Here is a 24,639-nt window from a genome sequence, read left to right as displayed (position 1 = left end):
GGGTTGCCCCACTTCTTGGGACACGTAGCGACTCTGGTCACTGTAAGCAGCGGGTAGTCCCTAAAATACAGGCTACGGACCACCCAACTACAAATTGACCTGTGTTTTGCATATGTGGGTTCGTGTAGTCATTCATTGCTGTGAAGCTTCCAAGGTTACGCAAGTGGGAAAACAAAGACTACATTGCCAGAGGTCACTGAAGAACAGTCAAGAAAGAAAAGATTGAAGTCTGAATTGGGGTGAATGAGAAACGTTAGCACGGGAGATATCTACCAGACAAGGGGCCCACGCTACAATCATATAATGCAGCAGGGAATAAGAAAGCGAGATCTTAGAGAGAGACAGGATATGGTTTCCTGGAGCCGAAAATGTGCTCAGTAAATACGGAACACCATCAGCATGGTGTTGGGCGATATATCTGCTGGAGGAGAGAGGTTGTTATGGTGTCTCTCACTAACAGTTCAACAAGTATCAGTTGTCTAGGATGGACCCCACTTGGACACAACACAAGTGGGGCCTGCAGTAGCGGACATCTGGACCCAGATCACACCTGTCAACCTCCTTTCAACCAAATCGGATGGTCTTCCTGCATTGTCCGTCTTGCTTCTGGACAAACCGTTGGCCGGGGCTTTTGATGCAGTCGTCGGTAACGCCTCTTGACTAATTCGATCCCATCCCGTCATGAATTGACGTCGACGCGCTGGGTCCAAGGATACCGAGGTCGTGGTCAGTGGATGCGCATGAAGCCGCCGTGAAGGAGCCATGTACTGGCCGCTTGGAACCCCGCGAATATATGCGACCAACACCGTTCGGCAACCCGGCGCCCTTCCCAGCTCTGTGTCTCACGATGGCTTGCCGCCTCCCACTCCCGGCGCAGGAGCCTCGGGACAAAGGCCTGACCAGAATTCGTCTCTGTTATCGCCCAACCCGTCAACGAGCCAGGATGGGCTGCTTCCACCTCCCACCCCCATGACGCCAATGACGCCGGGCATCAAATCTGTCGAGCATGACTATCCAGAAGACGGAACTCCTGAACATTCTCCAGGACCAGAACTCCCTGGCATTCCCCTTCACGAACCCGTTGTTGCTTTGCGCGTGGCTCGGTCCGGTCACCTCTTCGCTACCATCACACCCACCTCCATGACGGTGTGGCAGACCAAGGTGGGAACAGCTGTCTCCTCTGAAGCTTGATATGTGCCTTGCGCTGAGGTACTGACACCGTATTACTAGCCTACTGTCGTCCTTGCCGTGGTCGTGCGATCAGAAGCCTCTCTCGCATCTTATGGAACAAACATCAACTTGCTTTTGCGACCCGACTCTGCCATATTTGTTGTACATACAAGCCTGGGATACCTGATAACCTATTCCCTGGCCACAGATGCCGACTCCCGAGTATACAAACCGCATTTTGCAAGCCATACCAATGTTCAGCGCAGACGCCAAAGCCACGCTGGGGATCCTGGACACACTGCCCCAGATCAGATACTGTGGGGCCCAGGTGAAGGGGCCGGCGTGCGAGATGTGAGCATTCGCTTCCGGATGGTGATTAAGGTGGATGCTGGGATCGAGAGCGCTTTGGCGTTGGATGATGAGTTGGTGGTGGCTACGCGCAAGCCTGCCGCTGTACAATGCATACGTTGGTCACCCGACAGCTCGGGCAGCCAGACCGCCACGGAATTACTGAGCAGAATGGCTTGGCTGGAGAAAAAGGTCACAGTCAAAGAGATGACGCACGACAGGCCTATGAACCTTTCGACCTGGATAACGAGTGATGGAAAGGCATATGCGGTCCAGCGGCTGAATCCAAATCAGAAGTCGAGCGAGTCTGACGAACCACCAGACCCCAAGAAATTATTCAAGGGTTATTGCTTTCATGTACCAAGCACTGAACAGCATCATGCTGTACGGTGCGTGATCAATGCTCGGTTCTCATTAATCGCCGTTGGTTGCGCAGATGGCACTGTCCGCGTGTATTCGGCTCGCGATTATTCTGGAAACATCCCATCTTCCCATACCCACAGTGTTCCTGTCTCTCCTGGTGCATCGGGAAAGCTTACCACGCTGAGCTACTCACCAGATGGCTACTGCTTGTTTGCCGGGTACGAAAAGGGATGGGCCACGTGGAGCGTATACGGAAAGCCACTCAGCAGCAGCTTTCATGCTGATCATTTGATTGCTTCGACAAACGGAGAGGAGTGGCTCTCTGGAGTCTTGGATGCTGCTTGGGTCGGTGACGCTTGTGAGCTGCTCTTGACCAACAAGAACCATGATGCGATTTGGCTTTTGGAAATGGCACGAAGCGCAGTTACTGGCTGCTACAGTCCTGCAAACTTGTTTCGCACCGTTCTCCAAAGCACCGCGAGCGTCATGGTCTACAGAGGCTATGACTTGCCCGACCTCACATCCATCTCTGCTGAGCCTTCGCTCTGGCACACAGCCAGAATACCATCTACCTATCTGCTCAATCAATGGCCGATCAAGTGTACGGCCATATCGGCTGATGGCCGGTATGTTGCTGTTGCGGGCCGGAGAGGGCTGGCGCATTACAGCGTGAACAGTGGCCGGTGGAAGACTTTTGCCAACGATGCCTTGGAAAACGAGTTTCAAGTAAGAGGAGGGCTGTGTTGGTACCAGAATATACTGGTAGCTGCTGTCGATGCCAACAGGTCTTTCGAGCTGCGTCTATATTCTCGCGAGGCGGCCCTTGATAGCGGTACGGCTCTGTTTGTTCAACAGATGTCGGCCCCCGTGGTTCTCATCACTCCCACAGGTGAAGACTCACTATTGGCCTACACATACGACAATCTGTTATATCACTACATCTTTGCCCCCGTATCAGGCTCGATTCGGCTGATAGAGGTCGGCCATATCGCATTTCACGGCATTGTGAGATCACCTGCAAGAGTGAGAGGACTGAGCTGGATTTTGCCGGAGCGACAACTGCTGGAGGGTGATCCATCACAGGATGTTGCCCACGCATCTGTCTTGTTTCTGGTAGATGGGAAGCTGGTGTTGTTGCGACCTTCGGTTCAAGAGAATAACCTGAAATATGACATGCGTGTCATCTGTCACAATGTCGAGTATTATACCAGTATGAGGGACCAGCCGTTCTTGGAAGTGGCCTCGCAGAGATCAGGCGAACTTCAAAACGGGCCCTCCGATGCAAGTCTGCAGGATTCTCTCTGGATCTTTGATGGCACCGAGCTCAAAGCCTGGGCGGATATGGACCCCGTGCTGAAGGCGATATCGGGGGAAGTGTCAAGGGACATACCATCCATGATTTCTATACCTGTCGACTTCTATCCACTTTCGACACTTCTCGGAAAGGCGATCATCCTCGGTGTCGAATCAGAGCTGATTCAACGCCGTGATATCAATTTTTCATTCTTCCGTTTTTGTATCAGGGTAAGGGTTTCTCAGATGAAAATTATCCAGACACCTTCGACTAACACTGTCTGCAGACACACCTTTTCCTACCCGATATCCTCCGGTCATATTTGGTTGCGAATAAGTCTACAGAGGCGTTACAACTTGCCCGGGAGCATGAGCACCTTGAATATTTTGCGCACGCTCTCGAGGTGCTGCTGCATCATGTCTTGGACGAGGAAGTGGACGCGCATCCGCCTCCGGCACCTGAGAATGCAATTCTGCCTCGTGTGCTGTCTCTTCTGTCATGCTTCAAGCAGTACCTCGACATTGTTGTGCAATGTACACGCAAAACCGAACTTCGCTCCTGGCGCACCTTATTCGCCTATCTACCCCCCCCCCAGGAGCTGTTCGAAGAAAGCCTTCAGCGCGGGAGCCTCAAGACAGCGGGCGGGTACCTCCTGGTTCTTCATACATTCGACGAGTTGGCGACTGCGAGCGAACAGAGTGTGCGCCTGTTGAGTCAAGCAATGCTTGAAGAGGATTGGGAGCTATGCAAGGAGCTCGCGCGCTTTTTGGCCGCGCTTGATGAGACTGGAGATACGCTTCGAGAAGCTATGGAAATGGTAAACATCCCAACACGGGGACGACCGGACAGGGGGGTGGTGGCAGGGAACGGGCCTATGGCGAGACTAGAGATACCCTCGAGTGGTGTATTCAGGCCGATAGGCGATGCTTCGAGACGTATTGGAGGGAGCGATTCAGAGCTGGAGGGTCAATCAGCCAGTGATGCGGGGAGCATTATCAGCGGCAACCGGTCGGAAAACAGAGACGACTATTCATAGTAGTGTCTATAACAACAGTTGGAGTAGTATGGCTGAGGATTGCGCCAAGTTGGATATAGAACAACAGAGAATTAGGTTCTTGGAGCAGCACTTGCTACCTTACTATCATCATCGAATCGGGCGCTCTATAGGTGCCTGATATAATAAATCAGCATACCAACATCTCCAATCTCACCTCTCGTTCGGGAACGAGGCACTGTGATCATGGGCGCCAAGCCCATCCAGGCTGATATGTGTGGTCCGTGCAACGGCAAGGCAACCCCTCGACTGGCCTTCAGCCTTTCAGCAGACTTCCTCTTTGCCGCTGCCGACGCCCGGCATCCTTCACCCTGCCCTCCACGGTTCTCGATATCTCATACGGCAGTTGGGATTCTTCAGACTAACTGCATGCCAGGAGTGGTAGCCTACTCGTGATTCGTCACTGGGGACTAGGCTTGGTTAAGAAGAGTATCATGACCACTGCAAGTTGAAGCCTGTGTATATTCACACGCAAGGCTCCGTCTCGAGTTATGTCTGCGAAAACCGATCATGGATTCATTGTATGTGCCTGGCGTTGAAGCTGGGCCCCGTTCTTCAAGCCGCTCCCCACTGCACTTACACCCACATCACGGACCGCAGCATCAACTTCACCTTCACAGCAGCCGGGAAGCTGGGGATTCGCAACAAATCCAACACTCTCACTCGACCCATGGCCTACCTGCTCTAAGTGTGCCACGAGTTGATAGTTTTCCGGGCAATAGTCCTGTCTTAACCGCGGACTTGAGTGGGTATGCCAGCAACTATAACAACCGTCGAGCTGAAATCAGTACCGTGGCCCATGAAGCACACCAGCATCGACAGCAACAAACACACCAGAGAAAGCAACTGCCTCATCAGCGCCAAGGCCAGGAGGTCGGGAGGCATCCCGACGCACCTGCGTCTTCCACTACGCCTGGCCTTTTTGACGGCTTGAGCTCACCTGCAGTGACACCGAACTCACCCGCTCAGCCAACATCACACCATGGGCATGGCGTCACTCCGCTGAGAGAGGAGTCCTCGGCGGTCAAAGCATGGAGACAAAAGTTGTTTGATCTGGAGGATATCGTGTTACTGAGCAACGAGGAGTGAGTCTGAGCCTTTCATTTGTCTTGTGTGAATATGGTATACTCAACGGAACACAACGGCTTCAAGGTACGAGACGTACTTCCCCTGGATCGACAACATTTACAGCCACCGCTCGACGCAACAGTACAAGAGCAAGCCCTTTGAAGCGAAGTATTATGACTGTCGTCTCAAGGGCCGCCCTTCGGGAACCAAAAAGTCAGATGACCCCCTGAAGAAGAAGAGGAAACGAAATGCTCGCGGTCTTGGCTTGTGCGATGTCAAGATAAAAATCACCAAGTATGAGCCAGGTTCTACTGCAGAACTGGAAGCTGCCGCCACGAACAATCCGGAACTTGGGCAGGCTCTTGCGCGTATCCGACATCAGGACCAAGTTTTTTACACTTTTCAACGTATCAACGGAAGTGTCACAAACGGCGTTGGCGACGGCAAACCTGCAGAGCACAAACATGACTTGGCAAGGAGTGATCAAATCAAGAAGAGCACAAGACATCGAGAGTTGGCCGAGCAGGAGAGGGAACGGAAGCGGTCGAAACGACAGAAGGATGTGAAACGCCCACCAAAGCCGTCGTCATTATCACCTTGGAAGGCAACGGGGCTTGCCGCCGAGACCGCAAAGAAGCATGCCAAAGAAGGCATGATCAAGTTTTACGCATCCTGTTTCTGGTAGGCGAGCAATGCCGTTCGGCCCTCTTCAGCTCTCACTGCTAACGGCAGCCGATTAGCCCCTTTTCGCAACGAGTCTGGATTGCTCTGGAAGCCAAAGGGTTTGACTATCAATATTGCGAGATCTACCCTCTGCAAAAGCCGAAGCCTACCCTGCTGCTCGAAGCGAATCCGAGAGGCCTGGTGCCCGCCATTCGACAAGGTGACTGGGCTTGCGCAGAAAGCACAGTCATTCTTGAATATGTAGGTGTCGTGCCCACCTGGGCGTTGATGCTTCGTCGTGATACGCCTTCGATGCTGACAAGTGAGTTGAAAAAGCTCGTAGATTCAGGCCATGGAAATTTAGTATTGCTGCCTACTGATGCAAGATTGAAAGCAAATTGTCGGCTGTGGATAGAATTCGTAAGAAGGCCATGTCGACATCCACTTCATCATCTCTTTTTTGAAACAGGACTAATCGCGTGAACAGATAAACTCAAGAATAGTTCCATCATTTTACCTCCTCGTATCGGCTACTGAAGAGGAACCCAAGAGACAAGCGGCGGAAAAGCTGGAGCGAGATATCGCCGAGCTGGTCCAACACGCCGAAGAAAACGGACCGTTCTTCTTGGGTGACCACTTCAGTCTTGTCGACATTCACCTCGCCCCTTTCGCGATCCGTTTGCCTTACCTTCTTCGCCAACTGCCGGGATGGACGCAACCTCTGTTTGAGATGAGGTGGAAGAAGTGGGTTGATGCGCTGGAGCAGAATGAGTATGTCAAGAATACGACGAGTAAACCGGAGCTCTATGAGAAGTCGATGGGAGATCTGATCAAGGCATTTCAGGCGAGATTCCAGGGGGGTGATGTCTGATGGTTTGGCTTCGGATTGTGTGCTAGAATATATTGGTGATGTGGCTGGATCAGTGACTGAACTGCATTGCTTCAATTTGACACAACAATCATGTCTTGATTTTCTGCTGCAATATATTGTCGTTGACTTGCACATGAAGACTACGTGGGGGTCATGTTGATAGGGAGGCGGTGTACATCGGCAGAAATAATGGCAGGTCCCTGCCCCTCGCTTTGGGACCCTCTTCACCACAGTGTGCAAAAGTCCCCCACCACAGGCCATCAATCCAACCTCAAGGCCAGTCCAAGTCAGCCAAAGATTGGGCCAACATACCATCGAAGAGCTGCATCGCACACGAATCATCGGCGCTCAGCAGTGTTATTTCAGCCCGTTGTCACGTACAACGCGTCCGCCAACCCAGACCGCTCTCACCCAAGCTCCTCCCGTCGACCCTCTCCCGTCCGGTCCCCCATCCAGCAAGCCGCCGGTTTAGGGTGTTGCCCGAACGAACCCCCAGACAGACAAATCATCTTTTCGACCATAGGCCCCTTTCTGCGCGCGCGACCAACATGGCCGGCATGGATGATTTTGTAAGCGACTCAGACAGTGACTACACCAGTTACTGGAGGGATTGGGTATGCCATATATTTCCCCCCCTCCCCCCCCCTTTTCCTCCCCCTTATACTCTTCGTTAGCAACGAAAAAAAAAACACCATGCCAGCTAACAGACGCACATCGCAACAGTTCATCTCGTCGCGCGGCAACGAATACTATTGCGAAATCGATGAAGACTACCTGACAGACCGCTTCAATCTGACGGGACTGAACACCGAGGTTCAGTACTACCAATACGCGCTCGACCTGATCACGGACGTGTTCGACCTCGACTGCGACGATGAGATGCGCGAGACCATAGAAAAGTCGGCGAGGCATTTGTATGGACTTATTCACGCTCGGTATATCGTCACTACGCGCGGCCTGGCAAAGATGGTATGTTTTGTTTGATTTCGCATCCCTTCAAGTCTTTGTTCCTTGTTATATTTTGGAGAGCTAATTTGTTATGAATCACCCACCAAAAACAGCTGGAGAAGTACAAGAAATGCGACTTTGGAAAATGCCCCCGCGTGATGTGCCATTCCCACCCCCTCCTCCCGATGGGCCTCTCGGACGTGGCCAACCAAAAGGCTGTCAAGCTCTACTGCGCCCGTTGCGAGGACATCTACAACCCCAAATCAACCCGCCACTCGGCCATTGACGGGGCCTATTTTGGGACCTCATTCCACAACATCCTCTTCCAGGTCTATCCCGCTCTGGTGCCCCCCAAGACCACAGAGCGGTACGTTCCCCGCGTCTACGGATTCAAGGTGCACGCCGCGGCTGCCCTGGTGAGGTGGCAGAACAAGGAGAGGGGGGAGATGAGGAGGAGGTTGCGGAAGATGGAGGTGGACAGCGGCTTTGCCAAGGTGGACGGGGAGGACGACGATGAGGACGAAGAGGAGGAGGACGAAGAGGAGGAGATGATGGAGGATGCTATGGATCACAACCCTGCGGCGGTGGTGCAATACCGGGGTGCTGGAGAGGTCGCTACACTGCAGTGAATCGAGACTGGATGAACGTATGTGTGGGTGGCGATCCCAGGTGGGGGCACGATGTGTAGATGGGTTCTGTGGGTTAGGAAGTGGTGGTGTCTGGTTTACATTTGAACGGATCATGCATTTTTTTCTGGTAGTGGTTCTGGGCTTTTTTCTTGGGGTTTTTGATTCAGCGTCTTTTTTCCATTTTGGTCTTGATGGGGTTTTTCCGCTGCAACGCACTGTTGAAGGAGCGGTCACTTGTCACAGCATTATAACAACACAATACCACACGCACAGCACATATGGAACTTTTACTGGGCTTTGGTTGGCAGCATCTACACTCTGGCGTTCACTGTGAGAAAGGGGGCTTGGCTTGCGGAGGGAGGGGGAGGAGGGGGTTAATTGGATGGGTGTGGGGATCGGTGTTAGGACTGATGAAGTAGCTGTACATTGACCTGGATGTGTACTTCTTACCAGGCTGTCTGTATGTAATGAGACTCATACCGACCCTTCTTCACGGTTCAGCGCCTTGTCCATATGCTCAGCTTCTCTCAAGTGATATCACACTTAGCATGTGGTCCACACAGATTAATCGATTGTAAAAACAGATGTGATTCTGCCCAGCCAACGGACCCAAAAAGATAAAAAAAAGGCCTGTGCTACCTGTCTTTTTGATACACACCTAAAGAAAATGGCTTGCCCCCAACGCCCGTTACAAAGAATTGTTCAAAACTACCAAATGAAAAAAAAGTCGACAAAAGAACAGAGGTTGTACCAAGCGACCAAACGCTGATCGAGTCAATAAATCCCTGTCGGAAAGAAAACGACCTCACCCCCTTCTTCACTCGCCTCGCCCCTTTTCCAAATCAATCAACCGGCCTGCCTTTCGGGGAAAAGGAAAGGAAAAAAGAGAAAAAACAGCCCTTCCCTAAACCAGCCCGTCCTAAAAGTCCAGTCCCATGTTCAGCCCAGTCGTTTGTGTCATTCCAATAACATGTGTGTATCCAGAACCCACCTACCTCCGCCAAATGACGACATGAAACAAAGCGTCAACGAGTCAACGATCAAATCATGTTATTATTGTTGTTCATCTCGCATGTGGCTCAGGGCTGTGATCGTTCCCCGAAGCCCCGGTATATGACGTATCCTCGTCCCTCGCGTCCATCCCTTGCGACCCGCCCTTTCTCGGCGCCACAGGAGCGACACTGCTCATGCCGCTTCCCCGTCCGTACGGCTCGATAGGCGCGCCCAGGGCCTCCTCCTCGTCGCCCGAGCGGTACGTGCCGCGCGTGCGGCTCGTGGCATAGCTGTAGCTTCCCACACCCGCCCAAAAGGCCTTGTCGTGGCTGCGGGGACCCCATGCCCAGCCCGCACCGCGCGAGATGGGGAGGTGGTAATACCTAAAGGCGAAGATGGCGCCGACGAGGCCGATGAGGTAGCCAAAGAGGATGTCGAAGGCGTGGTGCCTGAAATCCCACCAGCGGGAGCCGGCAATGTAGATTGATGCGAAGAAGGGGATGATGGCTACCAGGAGGAGATACAGAGGTGGCGCCGCGGCCTGACGGCGGACTGCTGCTATCTTTCGGTTCGTTGCCGTCACGCCTTTGGATAAGAGGGCCGGGTCTTCGATGGAGTTGGTGAGGGCTGAGGGGCTGCGGTTGGAAAGCTCATACGAATCCGGACCGCTGACCTTGACGCTGGGAATGCGGGTTCTGGAGGGGAAGGCGGCGGCGGTGGTTTCGTGATCGGCCGACGAGCCTGAAGTGGAGAAGAACGGGATTGTTATCGCGAACTTGCTCGCAATGAAAAGGGAGAGGTAAACGAGACCTGGAGAATTGTTAGTTTGGATACTGCCTTGACATTGTGAAAGAGTTTACATACCAGCTGAGGCTGAACTAGAATGGCCGCTAGGGTAGCTCCTAAAGCCATCGTCCAACACAGCCTTGTCGGGATTCGTGCAAATGTTGGGGCTCACGAGGGTGCCAGGACCGAGGATGTGGCCTGGAGTTAATGAGCTATTCAATCTGAGCAGCCCGCCAATGATATAATCCTTGAGGTTCTCCATGTCTGGCTGGCACCGATCAAGAAGATCCGGACGCGGCTTTCCGAACAAGTTCTTCATGCCATTGGTGATGATCCAAGCTGCCATAACAGATAAAGCCAAACCCAACCAGCCTTGGTGCAGCTCCCAGAGCTTGCGCTGCCATATTAATGACTTGGGTGTTCCTCGGGGGACGGTGGAACCGGGCACGAAAACGAGGCAGATGACGGCGATGATGACAATCGGGCACATGACGCTGATGACAACCGCGAGCCATACTGGCACTGTTTCTTGTTCGGCATAGGGAAATCTAGAGTGAAAAAATGGTCAAACGTCAACTTCAGCGGCTCTGACATCAATTGCGGGAGGAGGGGACCTAAAAACGTACGAAATATTGCGGTCGTCGAGCGCGAACGGCCGCTTGTTTGGTGTAATATGACCTAAAATGTATCCAACGACGCCAACGGCGATGAGAATGATCCAGTCGATAGCGTAGGATAGCGCAACAACCCAAGAAAGCTTGCCCTTCCTCACCACGTTATCGCCGGCGAGATCCATAGTATCGAATGTATCGCGAGTTGGAAATGTCGGAGCAGGTGAGATGGAGCGAGCAGTTATCAGAGGGCGTATGGAGTCGTCGGGCATCGGGAAGCCCCTGGCTAATCCCCAGAAAAGAGGAATAAAAGAGGGACAAGAAGAAGCCGGGGCGGGCGCGGGAAGTCGAAGTGCGGTGTGATGGTGGTGGTGAGTTGCGGCGACAGGAACAATGAGAGGAGCCTGGGGGCGGACAGCAGCCACACTACCCGGTGCCGCAGACTAGACCCGTTGGTGTGAGAGGGATACTCCGTAGTATTCGCAGGCAAGGGAGATCGTAGGTAGGTACGGAAACGGAGGTAAAACCAGTGACGAGATTGTCGGACTGCAGATGCGACGACAAGGGAAAAGATTGATTGACCACCAGTGTCCAGCGAAAAAAATAATAAGATGTTGGATGAGATACCAAACGAGCCGCAGCATCCAACGATGCGCTTCCCAAGCCAGACTCTTGAAGATGCCCAACGGGAATCTCCTTCTTCTGTTGCAATAGGAATTATTATTGACCGATCTGAAGTCTGAACCCTGATGATGAGTTGGTCCGGCCTCCTTCACACAGAAGCAGCGCAGATTTGCAAAAGGGAGTGCGAGGCCAAGCGGCTGTGTTGACGGTTTGCCGCTGTGTTTCTCGAGTGGAAAGGGGCTCAGCCACAATGAGGGATCGAGAGCGCCGGCATCCGAGTGGTTGGCGCGGTTGGCCAAGACCTGATCGACGCGACAAGGGTAGCGCAAATCACCGTCTCAGAGCACCAGGAATGAAACACCAAGGAAGACAAGAGCCAGAGAGCGTGGCAGGTTCCAGGCCATCGACGACATGTGGCAGCTAGATTCACGGGGGACCAGTTCTCAAATATATGCATCCTCATCTAGCCCTCTTTTGGACCCTTGATTTGGATGGAGGTTTGCGCAATGGTTTCCCCGGTTTTTCCAGCTGAGGCTGAACACGCTTTCAAGTCGTCCCAATTGGGCGTTGGGTATAACGGACGAAACGGTAAGTAGTCCCAAATTAAATTGCTAGAATTTTAATTCTACATCGTACCTAAAAATTTCGCTTATAGCCTAAAAATCCTACCTTACCTCTACTTTAATTTTTTACTTCTCTTTTATTTTATGAAATATATATTACTAGATATTAATAATATTAATTCATTTTTTGAAATTAACTTTAGAATTTTAGTTTAGCCTTATAAATTAATAACCCTTTAGATTAATAATAAAAAAATTATGATAACTTTCAATATATAAAACTATATGTTAGATAAGTGCTATTGAGGCCTGTAAAATATAGGCTTGTCACGAATATGATGTGGACACCTAAAAAAAACAACCAATAGGTGTGACGGCTGTGGCGGCGTCACCATATATATACCACTGGAGCGAGCCAAGCCTGGAAGCTTGGCTCACTTGTAGCTTTTGGTAGCAATCACAGTGGGTATGGTGCAGTGGTCCGGCCTGCCGTGACAATAGGAAAGAGGTGGCTCGGCAGCCAATCAAGAGAAAGGAGGATAGACTAATAAGAGGTGGATTATCCGGGACATGAAGGAATCATGAGTGATTCCTGGGAATCACTCATGATCCTTAAGAGTTGGTCATGATCCGGGGAGAAACAGAATGATCCAGGCTTGGCATTAGGTCTATATATACGGAGGAACTGGCTGGTGTAGATAGACAGTTCCGCAGTATGCAATTCAGATTGTATTCACGGTATCTTGTATTTACATTGAGACATCTTGTTGTGCACTGTTTAGCTGCACCGAACCAATTGTCAGAAGTTACCTTCAATCAGTATCCCTTTCAGAGGTTCTGGATAGGGGCTCGTCACAATATTGCATCCTATAGAGTGCTCGTCGTACTATGCCTTTGTGACGAACCCCTGTACAGAACCTCTGAAAGGGATACTTGTAACAGGCTGAGCCTGGCATGGACCTCGGCAACCCTCGGCCCTGGTGAAGCTATTCCCAGAACGCACAGACCACTACTCCAGAACCTTCTATCACCGCGCACTGGCCAACACCCTCAGCCATACCAGAGGCTCATGTCGACAAACCTTCTATTCCCCTTTTCCTTTTCTTCTTCAAGTTCGGTGTACTCGTAGAGTCGTCACCAGATAGTTGTAATACACTCCTGGAACCGTTACAATACTGATTGAAGGTAACTTCTGACAATTGGTTCGGTGCAGCTAAACAGTGCACAACAAGATGTCTCAATATAAACACAAGATACCGTAAATACAATCTGAATTGCATACTGCGGAACTGTCTACACCAGCCAGTTCCTCCGTATATATAGACCCTATGCCAAGCATGGCACTGTCCTGGATCGATAGACTCGACCATCGATCCCAATGATCCTGTTCTGATTAGTCCTTGCTCCTGTACTAATGATTGGTCCGCGGTGCGCCCCGCGCCCCACCAAGTGTCAAGCCGTGACAAGTTACAGTGCTCTCAGCGACCCCATTAAAACAGTTAATAACGAGTAAAAAGAGCAGTACAAGATTCAAGTAATGGTAGGGTAAAAATTTAGGTGCGAAATAAATTTTTAGGTAAGACGTAAAACTAAAGTTCCGGGAAATTTTATTTTATACTACTTAGCTTATCGTCCGTTATAGTAGGCTGCGGAGCTACATTAAGTCGTCTGATGTGATCTTTACGAGCACAGGCACCTGAGGGACTACCACCCCAGGACATTTTCCTAACCACATTCAGATCCTCAGCCTCTATAGGCTATATCATACGAGGCAGAGCGTCTACATAAGGCATAGTCCTATCGTTAGCTACCTGAAATTGTCCCCTCCTTTGCAGTATGTGCGTGCAACACTCTACCCCACTATTGATATCAATGACCCTTTTCGGAAGTCTCTCACGCGGCTCGACAGCGATTGGGTTTTACATTCTAGACGAGACGTTGAATCTTCTCCTCTTGTTTCCTGCCCCTCTGTCATGGGTCTCCAGAGTTTCCCCTGTTTGGCGCCTGGTCTGGCCGTACGAGCTAAGGCCGGTAGTTGAGATCAACCAATCGTCCAGGCCATCCAGGCCGCCTGCTTGGGTGTGATCTCATGAGGGGGGTGACGTTGGACAGACGGTACAGCATTGCACATGCACTCCCAGTTTCTCATGAAGAATACATGTTGCTGATCTACATAATGTACAAGAGCCGTTTCGCGGCGAGGGATTAGGCAGTCTTCTTGTCTCTCCGCTTGCCCATGTTCCGGACACGGGGAGTGACCACCCATTTGTTGATGTTGTTCTTCCGGCGGGTCTTGAAACCACCCTTGGATGGTGTACCCCAGGGACTTGTGGGAATTCTGTTACCCTTGGACTTACCACGACCGCCACCGTGGGGATGTTCGACTGGCCTGAATGTTAGTGATCACGCTGACGGGACAAGATTGCCTTGGGGGGAGAGGTGCTGCTTACATGCGTTCATGGCCAAACCACGAACTGTCGGCCTGATATTCAGCCAACGTTTTCTTCCGGCCTTGCCCAGCTGTCTGTAGTGATGCATCACGTTGCTAGCAACACCAATCGTGGCGCAAGCATCCTTGCTGACCCTGCGAATTTCACCACTTTGTAACCGGACAACGACGAATCTACCCGTCACGACCTTGCTGCCGTCTTCGCGAGTCTCTTCCTCCTTCGAGATGACTGTGGCATAGGTGCCGGCGCTGCGGCAGAACACAGCACCACCCTTCGCCTGGGAGCCAACATTGAAGACATTGGTTCCAACAGGAATCATGTGCATTGGCAAGCAATTGCCCCTCCACGCCGTTTTGGAAGCCAACACACCTGGATCGATAACACCACCCATGCTGTCGAGGAGGTCCTTGGGGATACCCTGCCGGTAGCTGTGAACGACGTCTCCAGCCCTCATGCCTTCCGCCGCCACAATGTAGGTCTTCTTGCCGTTTGCCTTGCGTGTCAGCAGGGCAATGTGCGCACTCCGGCCGGGGTCGTATTCAATGCGCTCAACAAGGTGTGGCCCAGGTGCCCATCTCTCAAAATCGACAGTACGAATCCTCCGCTTGTGACCACCTCCACGATGTCTAACTGTGATAACACCCTGGTTATTTCTACCGCCTTTGCCGTGCCCCTTCTTGGGGAAGGTCAGAGGCAAATACGGCCTCCCCTTCCAGAGATGATCGTTGATCGGACGTTTGAGATGACGAAGACCGGGTGTCCTTGGCTTATATGTTCGCATCTTTACAGGCTCGTAATCGGCTTGCGAGCCAGCACCGGAGAGGGCTGTCGAGGCATCGCTGTCGTGGTTGCTCCTTACTTGGGTCGCATATCCCCTCAGGGCAGCCAGTCGGAGGCTGCTCTGGCAGAAGGCGGACACACCGGCGGCCAAAGGCCGAAATTGCGATCGCAACATTAGGTATGGTATAGATGTGTCCTGGATAGGGCTCCGCGGGGGAGCTCGGGGGGGTGTTCGCAAGGCGAAAGCAGGTCGAGATCCGGAGTCAAAGCCGGGACATTGAAAAGACTCCGTATGGGCCTTGGAAAGACTGGAAGCAGCCAATGGGCTGCGAGGTGTCGGGGGAGCTCGTCGGGGGATCTCTGTATACCTAGCCTTCAAATAACCACCCGAGATGCTGGGATTTTTGCGTGAGAAGCTCGATGCTTGGCGGAAAATGTGGCTTGGTTTGTGTGGCTCTGTGGCTAGTTCTGCTGGCTTGTGCACCGGGCAGTGGGTCGGCGCGTTCGCCCTTGCGATGCGCAGACAGCTGGATCAAAGTTGGATGCCCCTCCCGCGACAGAGACATACATAACCCTGGATCGGCAGGGTTGAGGGAAAGTCATGGTGGGGCGCCAAGGACTTTCTCTCGCGCGTTCCAGTGGCCGCAGCCAATCAGGCCGTTTTCTGACCGCTGTTGCTCCGGCAGCCGCTGGCTCAGTGCAGGACACCGCGTCCCTTTGACTCTGCTACGACCGCGTTCTGATTTGGGCTCACGAACCCTGGAGGTCCCACTCTGCCATCAACCTCCACATTCAAGTTCTTAAAAACAAGACAGCTCTGTCAACATCCTCTCTTTCCCATACCCAAAGACCTCCACCCACTACCCAGCAACGCTTCCACCATTGGCACCGCCATCGACCGTGGCAGGCTGTCTGTCGTCGTGATCAACTCGAGCGTTCTCCTTTTGACCCAGGAACGCGTCGCCAATCCGTGATCTCGACTCTCAACTCCGACAGCAAATCAACGACTGGGCCCCCGTCACCACGGCTCCCGATTTTCCTAGGCATATCCACCAGAAGACACGCCGCCTGCCCGTGTTGTTCGTTATCCCCAACATCTTTGGTAAGCCTCGCCCTTCCTTTTGTTTACCTTCAGTCCCACCCACACACACACACACACATACATACACTGCCCTTTCCTATTTGTCGCGTCATTTAAGGGACCACTGTACGCCAATCCAATTCCCACTGCTGTGCTCGACCTCTTCCTCACTTGTCCATTTGCTTGTGCCGACGCGTTGGGAACCGACCGACTGACTCTTTGCATCAGCTCTACCTAACATTCGATTGACTTATCTCGGATCATATCAGCCAAGATGGTTGTGAGTACTACCACATCCTGTTCATGCCATGACCTCATCTTAACATCATCATTAGAGGACAAGAAACCTTCGTTCGGTAGCGAACGAAAACGACGAGAACAGCACTGACACGACGCGTCTTACTCGTGCCAAGGCCGCTACCTTGAAGGTGGACGAGCTGGCCTCCAAGGGATTGCAGTCCAAGAAGACCACTGTCGCCGCCAACCCCACGCGGAAGCGTAATGCTTTGGGTGATGTCACTAATGCGACGAAGGGCGATGCTGCCGAGGCCAAGAAGCCAGCAAAGGCTGCTCTCGCTCCCAAGGCCACCGCTGGCGTTCAGAAGAGAACAACTGCGACAACTCGCTCAGCTGCTGTTCCTCTCAAGGAGAAAGCCAACAACACAAAAGTCGTCTCGAAAACTGGTGCCGGCGCCATTGGTCCCTTGAAGAGGAAGGTCACATCTACTGCAGCCAGCGCTGCGGTGAAGGAGCGTGTTGCAGAGGAGAGCGAGCCGGCCCCCAAGAAGGTGCACACGCTCGAGGCTGAGAAGAAGACCAAGGTTGAGGAGTCTTTCCGCGTCAAGAGCTCCAACATCGAGGAGGATCTCCGCCGCAAGGAGGCTGTCCCTGCGCCCGTTGCTGCCGAACCTGCCGAGCATGTCTTCCCCGAAGGTGTCGAGGATCTCGACCGCGAGGACTACGATGACCCGCTCATGGTCGCCGAATATGCTAACGACATTTTCGAGTACCTGCGCGATCTGGAATGCAACTCGGTCCCCAACCCCCACTACATGGACCACCAGGATGATTTGGAGTGGAAGACGCGCGGCATCTTGATCGACTGGCTTGTCGAGGTTCACACTCGCTTCCATCTCCTGCCCGAGACCCTCTTCCTTGCCGTCAACATCATCGACCGCTTCCTGTCCGAAAAGGTTGTGCAGCTCGACCGTCTTCAGCTCGTTGGCATTACCGCCATGTTCATCGCTTCCAAGTACGAGGAGGTTCTCTCACCTCACATTGCCAACTTCCGTCACGTCGCCGACGATGGATTCAGCGAGGCCGAGATCTTGAGTGCCGAGAGATTCGTTCTGCAAACCCTCAACTACGACCTCAGCTACCCCAACCCAATGAACTTCCTCCGTCGCATTTCCAAGGCTGACAACTACGACATCCACTCCCGCACTCTTGGCAAGTATCTTATGGAGATCAGCTTGCTGGACCATCGGTTCATGGCCTACCGCCCCAGCCACATTGCCGCCGCTGCTATGTACTGCGCGCGCATGTGCCTGAACCGTGGAGAATGGGTAAGCCTCCCTTAGGACTTTGCGATCGTGTATACATCTGACTCAATTGTAGGACGAGACATTGGCCTATTATGCCGGCTACACTGAGGCGGAAATCGACCCCGTTTATCGCCTGATGGTGGACTACCTGGCCCGCCCCGTCTGCCATGAGGCGTTCTTCAAGAAATACGCGAGCAAGAAGTTCCTCAAGGGTGAGTGTCCAATCATTTCATGCTCTATTGAAGCACATGCTGACTTTGCGCATAGCATCCATCGTGACTCGCGCTTGGGGTAAGAAGCAGGCCGGTCTGCTTGGGATCCAAAACCTTGGGTTAACGGTCGACCAAATCTCGGACGATGCCTAACTGTTGGCCCTTCTAAACCTCTGATGTCCAGTCTTGTACAGTCTCAGGATACCACTCTGTGGTTGGATTCGGCGCATTGACGACACGTCATGATTAGCTGTAGATCATGGTTCCATGTTCGGCATCTGGATTTTTTGGACACCCGGCCACGACAGGCCTGGGTGTTTTTGCTATCGTCACTTCATCATCACGGATATCCACTGAAGGTTAATTGGCGGAGGTGTCTTTCAGTATCACAGCCGGGCGTCTTTAGTTTTTTCATACGGCATGGGCAGGGTTTTTGTTCATTGTTTTTATTTTTTGTCACAAAGTCGATTTTTATCGCGGCGGCGCCCGGTGTCTTGGGGCAGACGGGATGGTGTTTCGGGTCTGGTTTGTTTTATTGCCTAGTTTGCTCGTTGTCATGATTTTTGTACCATGACTTTGTTCTTTTCCCCCTCAGCTTTGCTATCGCTGGAATCTCGTCGTCGTTCTGTTCAGGGGGACAGCAACGACACCGATTAGAACCGGAGATTTGGATGGGGTCTCTCGCTCTCGCCCCGGTTGCTTCTATCGTGCATGTTAATGGCACATTGGAAGCGGTTCCGGACAAGATTTGGGACAGCAGGGGAAACGGGCGGAGAAAAGGAGCAGACTTATTGGGAAGAAGAAGGGAAGGAAAGGAAGAAAGGGTACACATATCTTTCACACAGGTACAGGAAAGAAGGAATAGGAAAGTGGAGAGGCCGCAACGGGGGGTTGGTGAGGGGGTAAAAAAATCGTGTACATATAGTATTAGTCTGTCTGTCGGTTTACTTGTAGGCGATGATGGGTTTCTGGACGGCAGCATCGGGAATGAAAGCATTGCATTGTACATTGGTGTTCTTGGGGATTGTGTTTGTTGTGTTTTTGCGTGTTTCTGTTGTTGTTTTGAAGGCAGACAGGGTTAATGATGATGTGGCAAGAGGGGACTGGGTGGAAGTGTACAGAGATAGATCACAGAGAAGAGAGAGAGTTACGAACACTGAGGAATACCGCGATGCTGTGAAGGGGTGCAGGCCAGTCAGTATCATGAAGCCGCAACAACCTAAAGAAGTTTACTTGTGATGATCGAACTGGACATTCTGTGAGACAGGAGGTTGTCTTGTTCTTTAACAGCAGACGTGGGGTGGGTTGACATGCAGCACCCAAAGCAAGATGGCCTTCATCACAACTTAAATCGTCAATGTATTACTATTATGCCTATGGTCACTATTCAACATCAGGATATGTTTAGCTGCCTTAGGTGCCATACCGTCACAACCATCCAGTGCTTCCCCCCCCCCCGCCAAATAAAAAAAAGAATAAAAAAATAGCCTATCAAATGGCAAAAACACAACATGCAGAACCAGGGGGTAAAAGCAAAAAAGAAAAGCAGGTGAATTCTCTAGAATATCAACAAGGGGGTATCAAATGTACTTTTCCGTGCCCAACCCAACCCAGCCCAACCAAACTCCGATAACCGGTGCCCAAGTGGTAAAACCATTCCCAAAGGGATGCTGCGCAATAACACAAAAGAGAAAGAAAAACGAATCGAACCGCGAAGGAAAAGCGAGCAGCGAGAGGATGGAGAATGACCGCTGCGGGTTATTCCCTTTGTGAAGCAGAGGACCGTTTGATCGCTGTTGTAGCTCTCCCTCCCTCCCTCTACTCTCTAACCTCACTCCCATTCTCCGCCCGAAAGTTTCCTCTCCATGCGAGTCTCCCAAATTTGCTTTTTGTCCCTCTTCATGCCAATTCCCCCTCCTATGCCGTTCCTTCGCTCCTTGCAAAATAGCCGGTGCTTGCTCCATTGCGCTCTTCTCTGTATTGTACGGTTTGGATATCGTAGGATCCTCCTCGGTAAAGGCCACAGCTGTCCGGGTCCAGTATCTGGCATCTTGACTGCGGTGATGCTGGCGAGAATCCAGCGCCATTGTCAAACCGGAAAACGAGGCAAAAAAGCCAGTGGATGATACACTTGCTTCTTCATGGTGCTCTACTTGACGGATCTGCCATCCCTTGCGCGTAGTCCTTGGCTGTGACATGCTGTGATATCATGATATCGGGATCTCGGTTGGTACTGTATTGTGCCGAGCAGTCGCATTCAGGTCTTGGTGCTGGGTGATAGGTGTGGTGAGTCCAAAAATGAGGTGGGTGATAAATAGCGAGTGACTCTTGTGGAATAACAAACTCCAAAATTATTGTACATCGACAGCTGCTGTGTTTCTCCTCAGCTTAACAGGCACCCCCAACACGGACACAGGTAGCCGGTTTATAGACGGGGCTGGAATGGTCAAAAGCCTGCCCCATGGCCTCGCGACAGGATCGCTTGATATGGCGAACAGTCTTGGTGGCAACCTTCGCCTGGATCTTGAGAAGTCGCTTAAAGGTTGCCCGGCCGACTTTCACTTTGACTTTGTACTGTTGGTCGATTCCGCCAGGGGGGTAGCTGGGAATGAGCGAGAAGTCGGAAATGATGGACATGTCATCGTCCTCGTCGTCCTTGGCGGCATCGTGGTCGCGGAAAGGGAATCTGTTGTGTCTTCTCAAAACGGGTTCGTTCAAGGAGAATGGCATGTTCATTGCCTCCATTGAGCCAAACACCTGCTTGTCGGATTCTGAAACGCCTGACAGGTTACTGGCGGCTGGGAACTTGTTTGCGCTGAATGATCGCTTGAACGTGTGGTCTTGTGTAGTGAAGATGGGTGAACAGATCGCCATGTCGATATCTTGCTCAATACAGCTATAGTCGCCCATGGTTTCGTCACCGTGCTCATTTTCCGGCGCAAGAAGGTCCGCGGGAACTGAGTAAAGATTACGACCTTGCGTCTCAAGAACAATGCCGCTGTCCACACGCTTCTGCAACTGATGGTTTGGGACGTTCCCTAGGGTGCGGCCGATGGAGATACACTCGGAGTCGTCAAATCGAATGTCTCCATTGTCCAACTCCTTAAAGGTGCTGCTGCTGAGAGAATTGCAAGATGAAGCACCGTCATTGAGAAGCGTGCGGAACGAGCAAGGGTTGCCGCGTCGAGACGATAGCTGGGTCTTGGGATCAGAATCAGAAGAGCCCTGGGCTGCGACTCCCTGGTGGCTGAACTGAAGGATGTTCACGAAGTTGCCTAGATACATGTCTGGGAAGATCTTGGTTGTGAGGAAGTCCTCGAGATCTGTAATTTCGATGGTCCTTCGTTAGCAACTCGTCGAATTCTGCGTGTTTGCTGAGAAAGGACGAAGAAAACTGCAACGCAAAAGCAGAAGCAGTGGACGTAATTTGGCAGTTGGAGTTTGCTGGCAGTGACAGTTCCGGCGAAACTTGATGGGTGAAAAAGTGGGAGGACTGAAAAGGCAGAGGTTTGGCGTGACTGAGGGCTATTCACTTGAACAAACAATATTACTAGAGAGAACCATTCTATTCACTTGTCGCCGCCGGAAGGCCCACACGTGAACAAGTTGCTCTTCCAGCCTGCAAGGCTTCGTTGACGCAGAGAGCAACATAATAGCTCGGACGAAAACCAGAGAAACAGTAAACCAAAGGCACAGCTCACGCTAATGAAGAGCCAAAACACCGATGAAAAGAGACAGAAAACAATGCTTCTTCAAGATGCAAAAGTGAGATCTGAAAGAAATGCTTACTTTTGTGTCTTGGATGCGGACTGCAATGTGATGCTACAACTGACACTTTCTGTCTCTTCGCCATGGCAGTTTGGCTTTGCCGCTTCATCACCCTGGAATCCATCATCCTTCCTTTTGTTGTCGTCGACATTGGTGTTGTTTCATGAGCAGTGTAGGATTGACGGCCCTTTGGCAAAGGTTTCGTCTGTGGTCCTGCCATCTTTGATCTGTTGCTGCGATAGATCCTCCGGACTGTGTTCCTCAGACGAGCGGCTGAATTCCGTGGGACTGTTTTCAGAATTGATATCGGGGAGACAATACAGTAAACTGTGGATGCTCTCCAAGAGATGAGGATGTCGATGATGCCAGATCGGCGGAGATGTTTGATCAGTGAGGTGAAAGCAGCAGAGCCAGGGGAGTGTCTGGCCAGGAGCGTCATGATAGACAGTGGTTCGGGGTTTCCATCGATCTTAAGTAAACAGGAAGCAGTGTCGTGTCTAGTCTCAACCGGCTCCAATAGGATTGATGCAGAATGCGATCAAGGTGGGAAAGAACATGTCATGGCAGTGTCTGCACCTGCACCACCTACCTACCTACCGCCACTGCCAGTGGTTCAACCTTAATCTGCCCGTGGGAGGTGCCCTCGAACATTCTCCCCCTTTGATGCCCGACCCACGCTTGCATCGGCTCCCACTTACGTACGTCTAGCTGGTCACCAGGCACATGCTGGCCCCCATCTCGCAGGTGCAACAAGGCGAGAGCAACGCCCCGGATTTGCTCGCCCTGTTTGGGGAACACGGGGGTGGAACTGCCAGCTGTACAAAACCTCCACCGTCTTCTTGGGTTTGCTCAAATGTGCAGTCTCATCTCTGAGTGGCCCAACACACGATGAATTGTGTAAGCGCCGAGAAAGACGTCTCGTTCGCTGGCCTTTTGGTGGTCCCACATGGAAGCTCTGGATCAAGTTAGATCAAAATCTTATCTCGTCCGCTGCACGTCCGTTTTTCGTCCCTTTCGCAAAGCCGAGACCAGCCTCCTCCTCGGAAGAGGGTTTGGATACCTTTCGTTGCGGTGAAGCGCGTCAACGCCAGAGCGGAAAGGCCCGGCCACATACCTATATCGGCTTTTACAGTTAGGTTCTCCGGCCCCGCAATCCGAGACCAATCCCCGTCTCCGATCTCCGTCCCTTATTCAAAATCCAAAAGTGCCCATCGGTGTTTCGAAATTCGTGCTTGCTTCAGGAACCTCAGACAGGAACCTCAGACAGGAACCTCAGACAGGAACCTCAGACAGGAACCTCAGACAGGAACCTCAGACAGGAACCGAGACAGTGGCAACAATGAGGAGTTCGAGAGCTCAAGCCCAGAAGAATCGATCGGTGCCTTGCATGCTCAGACGAGAAGTCTGTCTTGCATCTGCAATGCATCGCATCTTGACCTGCATCCCGCTGCTGTCCATGCGCGCACAACATTCCTCTTCACATAGCCGACGGTAACCACTGCATCAAACCCAAGATCACAAGCAAAAGGAGAGAGAGAGAGAAACGGTCCAAGAGTTGTGTTAGTTTCAAAGGCTGCAAAAAAGCCAGATTTTTGATTGAAGTTTGTCGCAAGACAAGATGCAAGAAGGCCAGTCTGACAAAACCATATCAGAACCAACTTTCTCACACAAGCGTAGAAAAGCATTAAACATGCACGGCAGCCACCCACCCCCTCTTCTACGGGGTGTGGTATTGCCTTTGCTCCAGAAAAAGATACCTCTCAATATATCCCAAAATCAGCTACCAATAGCCTGAGCCATAAAACAAAATCTCTTCATGACTCTTGCTCCCAAAAGAAAACGCCGGCCGGTATCTTTGTCGGCATCATCCGTCCGTGTCTGTCAGTCCGCCCGTAAAAACCATAATCCCTAAAACTTTCGTATAAAAAATGAGTGTCGTGAAAAAGTGATGTAGAGGACTGGGTGAAAGATGTTGGGTATATGTCGGAGTTTCCAGCACTGGAAGACCATTATCCACCTCTTTTTTCCCCCTTGTTTTACTCATAAAACTAAACTTGCCACTTCCCAGTGTCGCGTGGTGTGTTGTTGCGTCGTCGTCGTAAGAATCGTTTCATTTGTGTGTGTGCGTTGTGTCTGTGTTGGTGTAATCCACGCCATGTGTGTGTGTGTGTGTGTGTGTGTGTGTGTGTGGGTGTGCGTGCGTGCCATTCCCCCAACTTAAAAGGACGACATGCGTGCCTCAAGACTGCAAAACGTGGCGGCCGGTCTCGGCTCGAGGACAGACAGATCCTTCTCATCGCCGTCCAGGTCGAACGATTTCTGGCGGAGCACAATGCTGTTGATTGTCTCGACCGGGGAGCTGGCTTGTGATGTGAACGACATCCGGTCACTGCTGGCACGGGAAGAGGTGGAAGCAGAGGAGGACCGGCGGAACGAGGTGCGAAGCTTGTGAGGCGAGAAGCGGGCCGCGATGATCTGGAAGCGGGAAGGGGAATGCATCTTGACGGCGGAAGAATGGAGGGTTGGTGAGGTTGGATGAGAAAGAATGTTGGTGTTGTGGTCTTAAAGGTCCTTTGAGATAAAGTTGAAGAGGCACAGCCTAAAGAAGTGAATGAGGCAAGGCTTGTCAAAAGCGAATGTTGAGTGAAGCCAAAGGCTTATTTATTGTGATTTCTTAAAAGACGGGACGATCTAGAAGATCACGAAGAAGATTTGGCAAAACTGCCTCTTGGTAGTTAGCAACGGTTTTGGGAAGGCCGAGGGGGACAAACACAAAGACTCTCTCCTAAGATGCCGAGCTGGGAAACCGCTCACTATAA

The 24,639-nt window shown here is 51.8% G+C and overlaps 8 protein-coding genes across 8 annotated transcripts; 4 read left to right on the top strand and 4 right to left on the bottom strand.

Moving 5' to 3' along the window:
• Nucleotides 1-554: 554 nt before the first annotated feature.
• Nucleotides 555-4,211, top strand: RIC1 (WD40 repeat protein; the record flags this gene model as incomplete). Its single annotated transcript, XM_062885809.1, has 3 exons — nucleotides 555-1,161; nucleotides 1,231-3,405; nucleotides 3,462-4,211. Exons 1-3 carry the CDS (start codon nucleotides 763-765, stop codon nucleotides 4,209-4,211), a joined length of 3,324 nt encoding a protein of 1,107 aa, XP_062748737.1. The 5' UTR covers nucleotides 555-762.
• A 528-nt stretch (nucleotides 4,212-4,739) lies between these two features.
• Nucleotides 4,740-6,831, top strand: QC762_113870 (uncharacterized protein; the record flags this gene model as incomplete). The annotated part of the gene is made up of 4 exons (XM_062885810.1): nucleotides 4,740-5,314; nucleotides 5,382-5,978; nucleotides 6,038-6,380; nucleotides 6,448-6,831. 4 exons carry the CDS (start codon nucleotides 4,740-4,742, stop codon nucleotides 6,829-6,831), a joined length of 1,899 nt encoding a protein of 632 aa, XP_062748736.1.
• A 548-nt stretch (nucleotides 6,832-7,379) lies between these two features.
• Nucleotides 7,380-8,777, top strand: CKB2 (casein kinase 2 regulatory subunit; the record flags this gene model as incomplete). The annotated part of the gene is made up of 3 exons (XM_062885811.1): nucleotides 7,380-7,445; nucleotides 7,555-7,800; nucleotides 7,893-8,777. The coding sequence occupies 3 exons, from the start codon at nucleotides 7,380-7,382 to the stop codon at nucleotides 8,406-8,408; spliced, it is 828 nt and encodes a 275-aa protein (XP_062748735.1). The 3' UTR covers nucleotides 8,409-8,777.
• A 182-nt stretch (nucleotides 8,778-8,959) lies between these two features.
• QC762_113890 (uncharacterized protein) lies at nucleotides 8,960-12,011 on the bottom strand. The gene is made up of 3 exons (XM_062885812.1): nucleotides 10,814-12,011; nucleotides 10,266-10,735; nucleotides 8,960-10,211 (listed from the first exon to the last, which is right to left on the bottom strand). Exons 1-3 carry the CDS (start codon nucleotides 11,068-11,070, stop codon nucleotides 9,472-9,474), a joined length of 1,467 nt encoding a protein of 488 aa, XP_062748734.1. The 5' UTR covers nucleotides 11,071-12,011; the 3' UTR covers nucleotides 8,960-9,471.
• A 1,670-nt stretch (nucleotides 12,012-13,681) lies between these two features.
• CLB2 (G2/mitotic-specific cyclin) lies at nucleotides 13,682-19,058 on the top strand. Its single transcript, XM_062885814.1, has 5 exons — nucleotides 13,682-16,317; nucleotides 16,525-16,576; nucleotides 16,632-17,861; nucleotides 17,914-18,052; nucleotides 18,108-19,058. The coding sequence occupies exons 2-5, from the start codon at nucleotides 16,571-16,573 to the stop codon at nucleotides 18,203-18,205; spliced, it is 1,473 nt and encodes a 490-aa protein (XP_062748732.1). The 5' UTR covers nucleotides 13,682-16,317; nucleotides 16,525-16,570; the 3' UTR covers nucleotides 18,206-19,058.
• Nucleotides 14,157-15,782, bottom strand: RML2 (mitochondrial 54S ribosomal protein rml2). Its single transcript, XM_062885813.1, has 2 exons — nucleotides 14,436-15,782; nucleotides 14,157-14,369 (listed from the first exon to the last, which is right to left on the bottom strand). Exons 1-2 carry the CDS (start codon nucleotides 15,388-15,390, stop codon nucleotides 14,191-14,193), a joined length of 1,134 nt encoding a protein of 377 aa, XP_062748733.1. The 5' UTR covers nucleotides 15,391-15,782; the 3' UTR covers nucleotides 14,157-14,190.
• Nucleotides 19,059-19,387: 329 nt separating the features above from the next.
• QC762_113915 (uncharacterized protein) lies at nucleotides 19,388-22,259 on the bottom strand (the record flags this gene model as incomplete). Its single annotated transcript, XM_062885815.1, has 2 exons — nucleotides 19,388-21,375; nucleotides 21,842-22,259. The coding sequence occupies 2 exons, from the start codon at nucleotides 22,257-22,259 to the stop codon at nucleotides 20,441-20,443; spliced, it is 1,353 nt and encodes a 450-aa protein (XP_062748731.1). The 3' UTR covers nucleotides 19,388-20,440.
• Nucleotides 22,260-24,037: 1,778 nt separating this feature from the next.
• QC762_113918 (uncharacterized protein) lies at nucleotides 24,038-24,319 on the bottom strand (the record flags this gene model as incomplete). The annotated part of the gene is made up of 1 exon (XM_062885816.1): nucleotides 24,038-24,319. One exon carries the CDS (start codon nucleotides 24,317-24,319, stop codon nucleotides 24,038-24,040), a length of 282 nt encoding a protein of 93 aa, XP_062748730.1.
• Nucleotides 24,320-24,639: the final 320 nt, after the last annotated feature.

Source organism: Podospora pseudocomata, assembly GCF_035222375.1.
Source record: "Podospora pseudocomata strain CBS 415.72m chromosome 1 map unlocalized CBS415.72m_1, whole genome shotgun sequence".
Classification (NCBI taxonomy): domain Eukaryota; kingdom Fungi; phylum Ascomycota; class Sordariomycetes; order Sordariales; family Podosporaceae; genus Podospora; species Podospora pseudocomata.
This window is presented reverse-complemented; position numbering and strand designations above follow the sequence as displayed.

Excerpts from the sequence above, each read along its gene's own strand:
- QC762_113890 (XM_062885812.1), bottom strand. The coding sequence starts at position 11,070 with ATGCCCGACGACTCCATACGCCCTCTGATAACTGCTCGCTCCATCTCA. Across the intron at positions 10,736-10,813 it reads CTCGACGACCGCAATATTTC|ATTTCCCTATGCCGAACAAG; the intron begins GTACGTTTTTAG and ends TTTTCACTCTAG. Across the intron at positions 10,212-10,265 it reads TTCTAGTTCAGCCTCAGCTG|GTCTCGTTTACCTCTCCCTT; the intron begins GTATGTAAACTC and ends ACAATTCTCCAG.
- RML2 (XM_062885813.1), bottom strand. The coding sequence starts at position 15,390 with ATGTTGCGATCGCAATTTCGGCCTTTGGCCGCCGGTGTGTCCGCCTTC. Across the intron at positions 14,370-14,435 it reads TGGTTTGGCCATGAACGCAT|TCGAACATCCCCACGGTGGC; the intron begins GTAAGCAGCACC and ends CATTCAGGCCAG.
- CLB2 (XM_062885814.1), top strand. Across the intron at positions 17,862-17,913 it reads GCCTGAACCGTGGAGAATGG|GACGAGACATTGGCCTATTA; the intron begins GTAAGCCTCCCT and ends ACTCAATTGTAG. Across the intron at positions 18,053-18,107 it reads GAGCAAGAAGTTCCTCAAGG|CATCCATCGTGACTCGCGCT; the intron begins GTGAGTGTCCAA and ends CTTTGCGCATAG.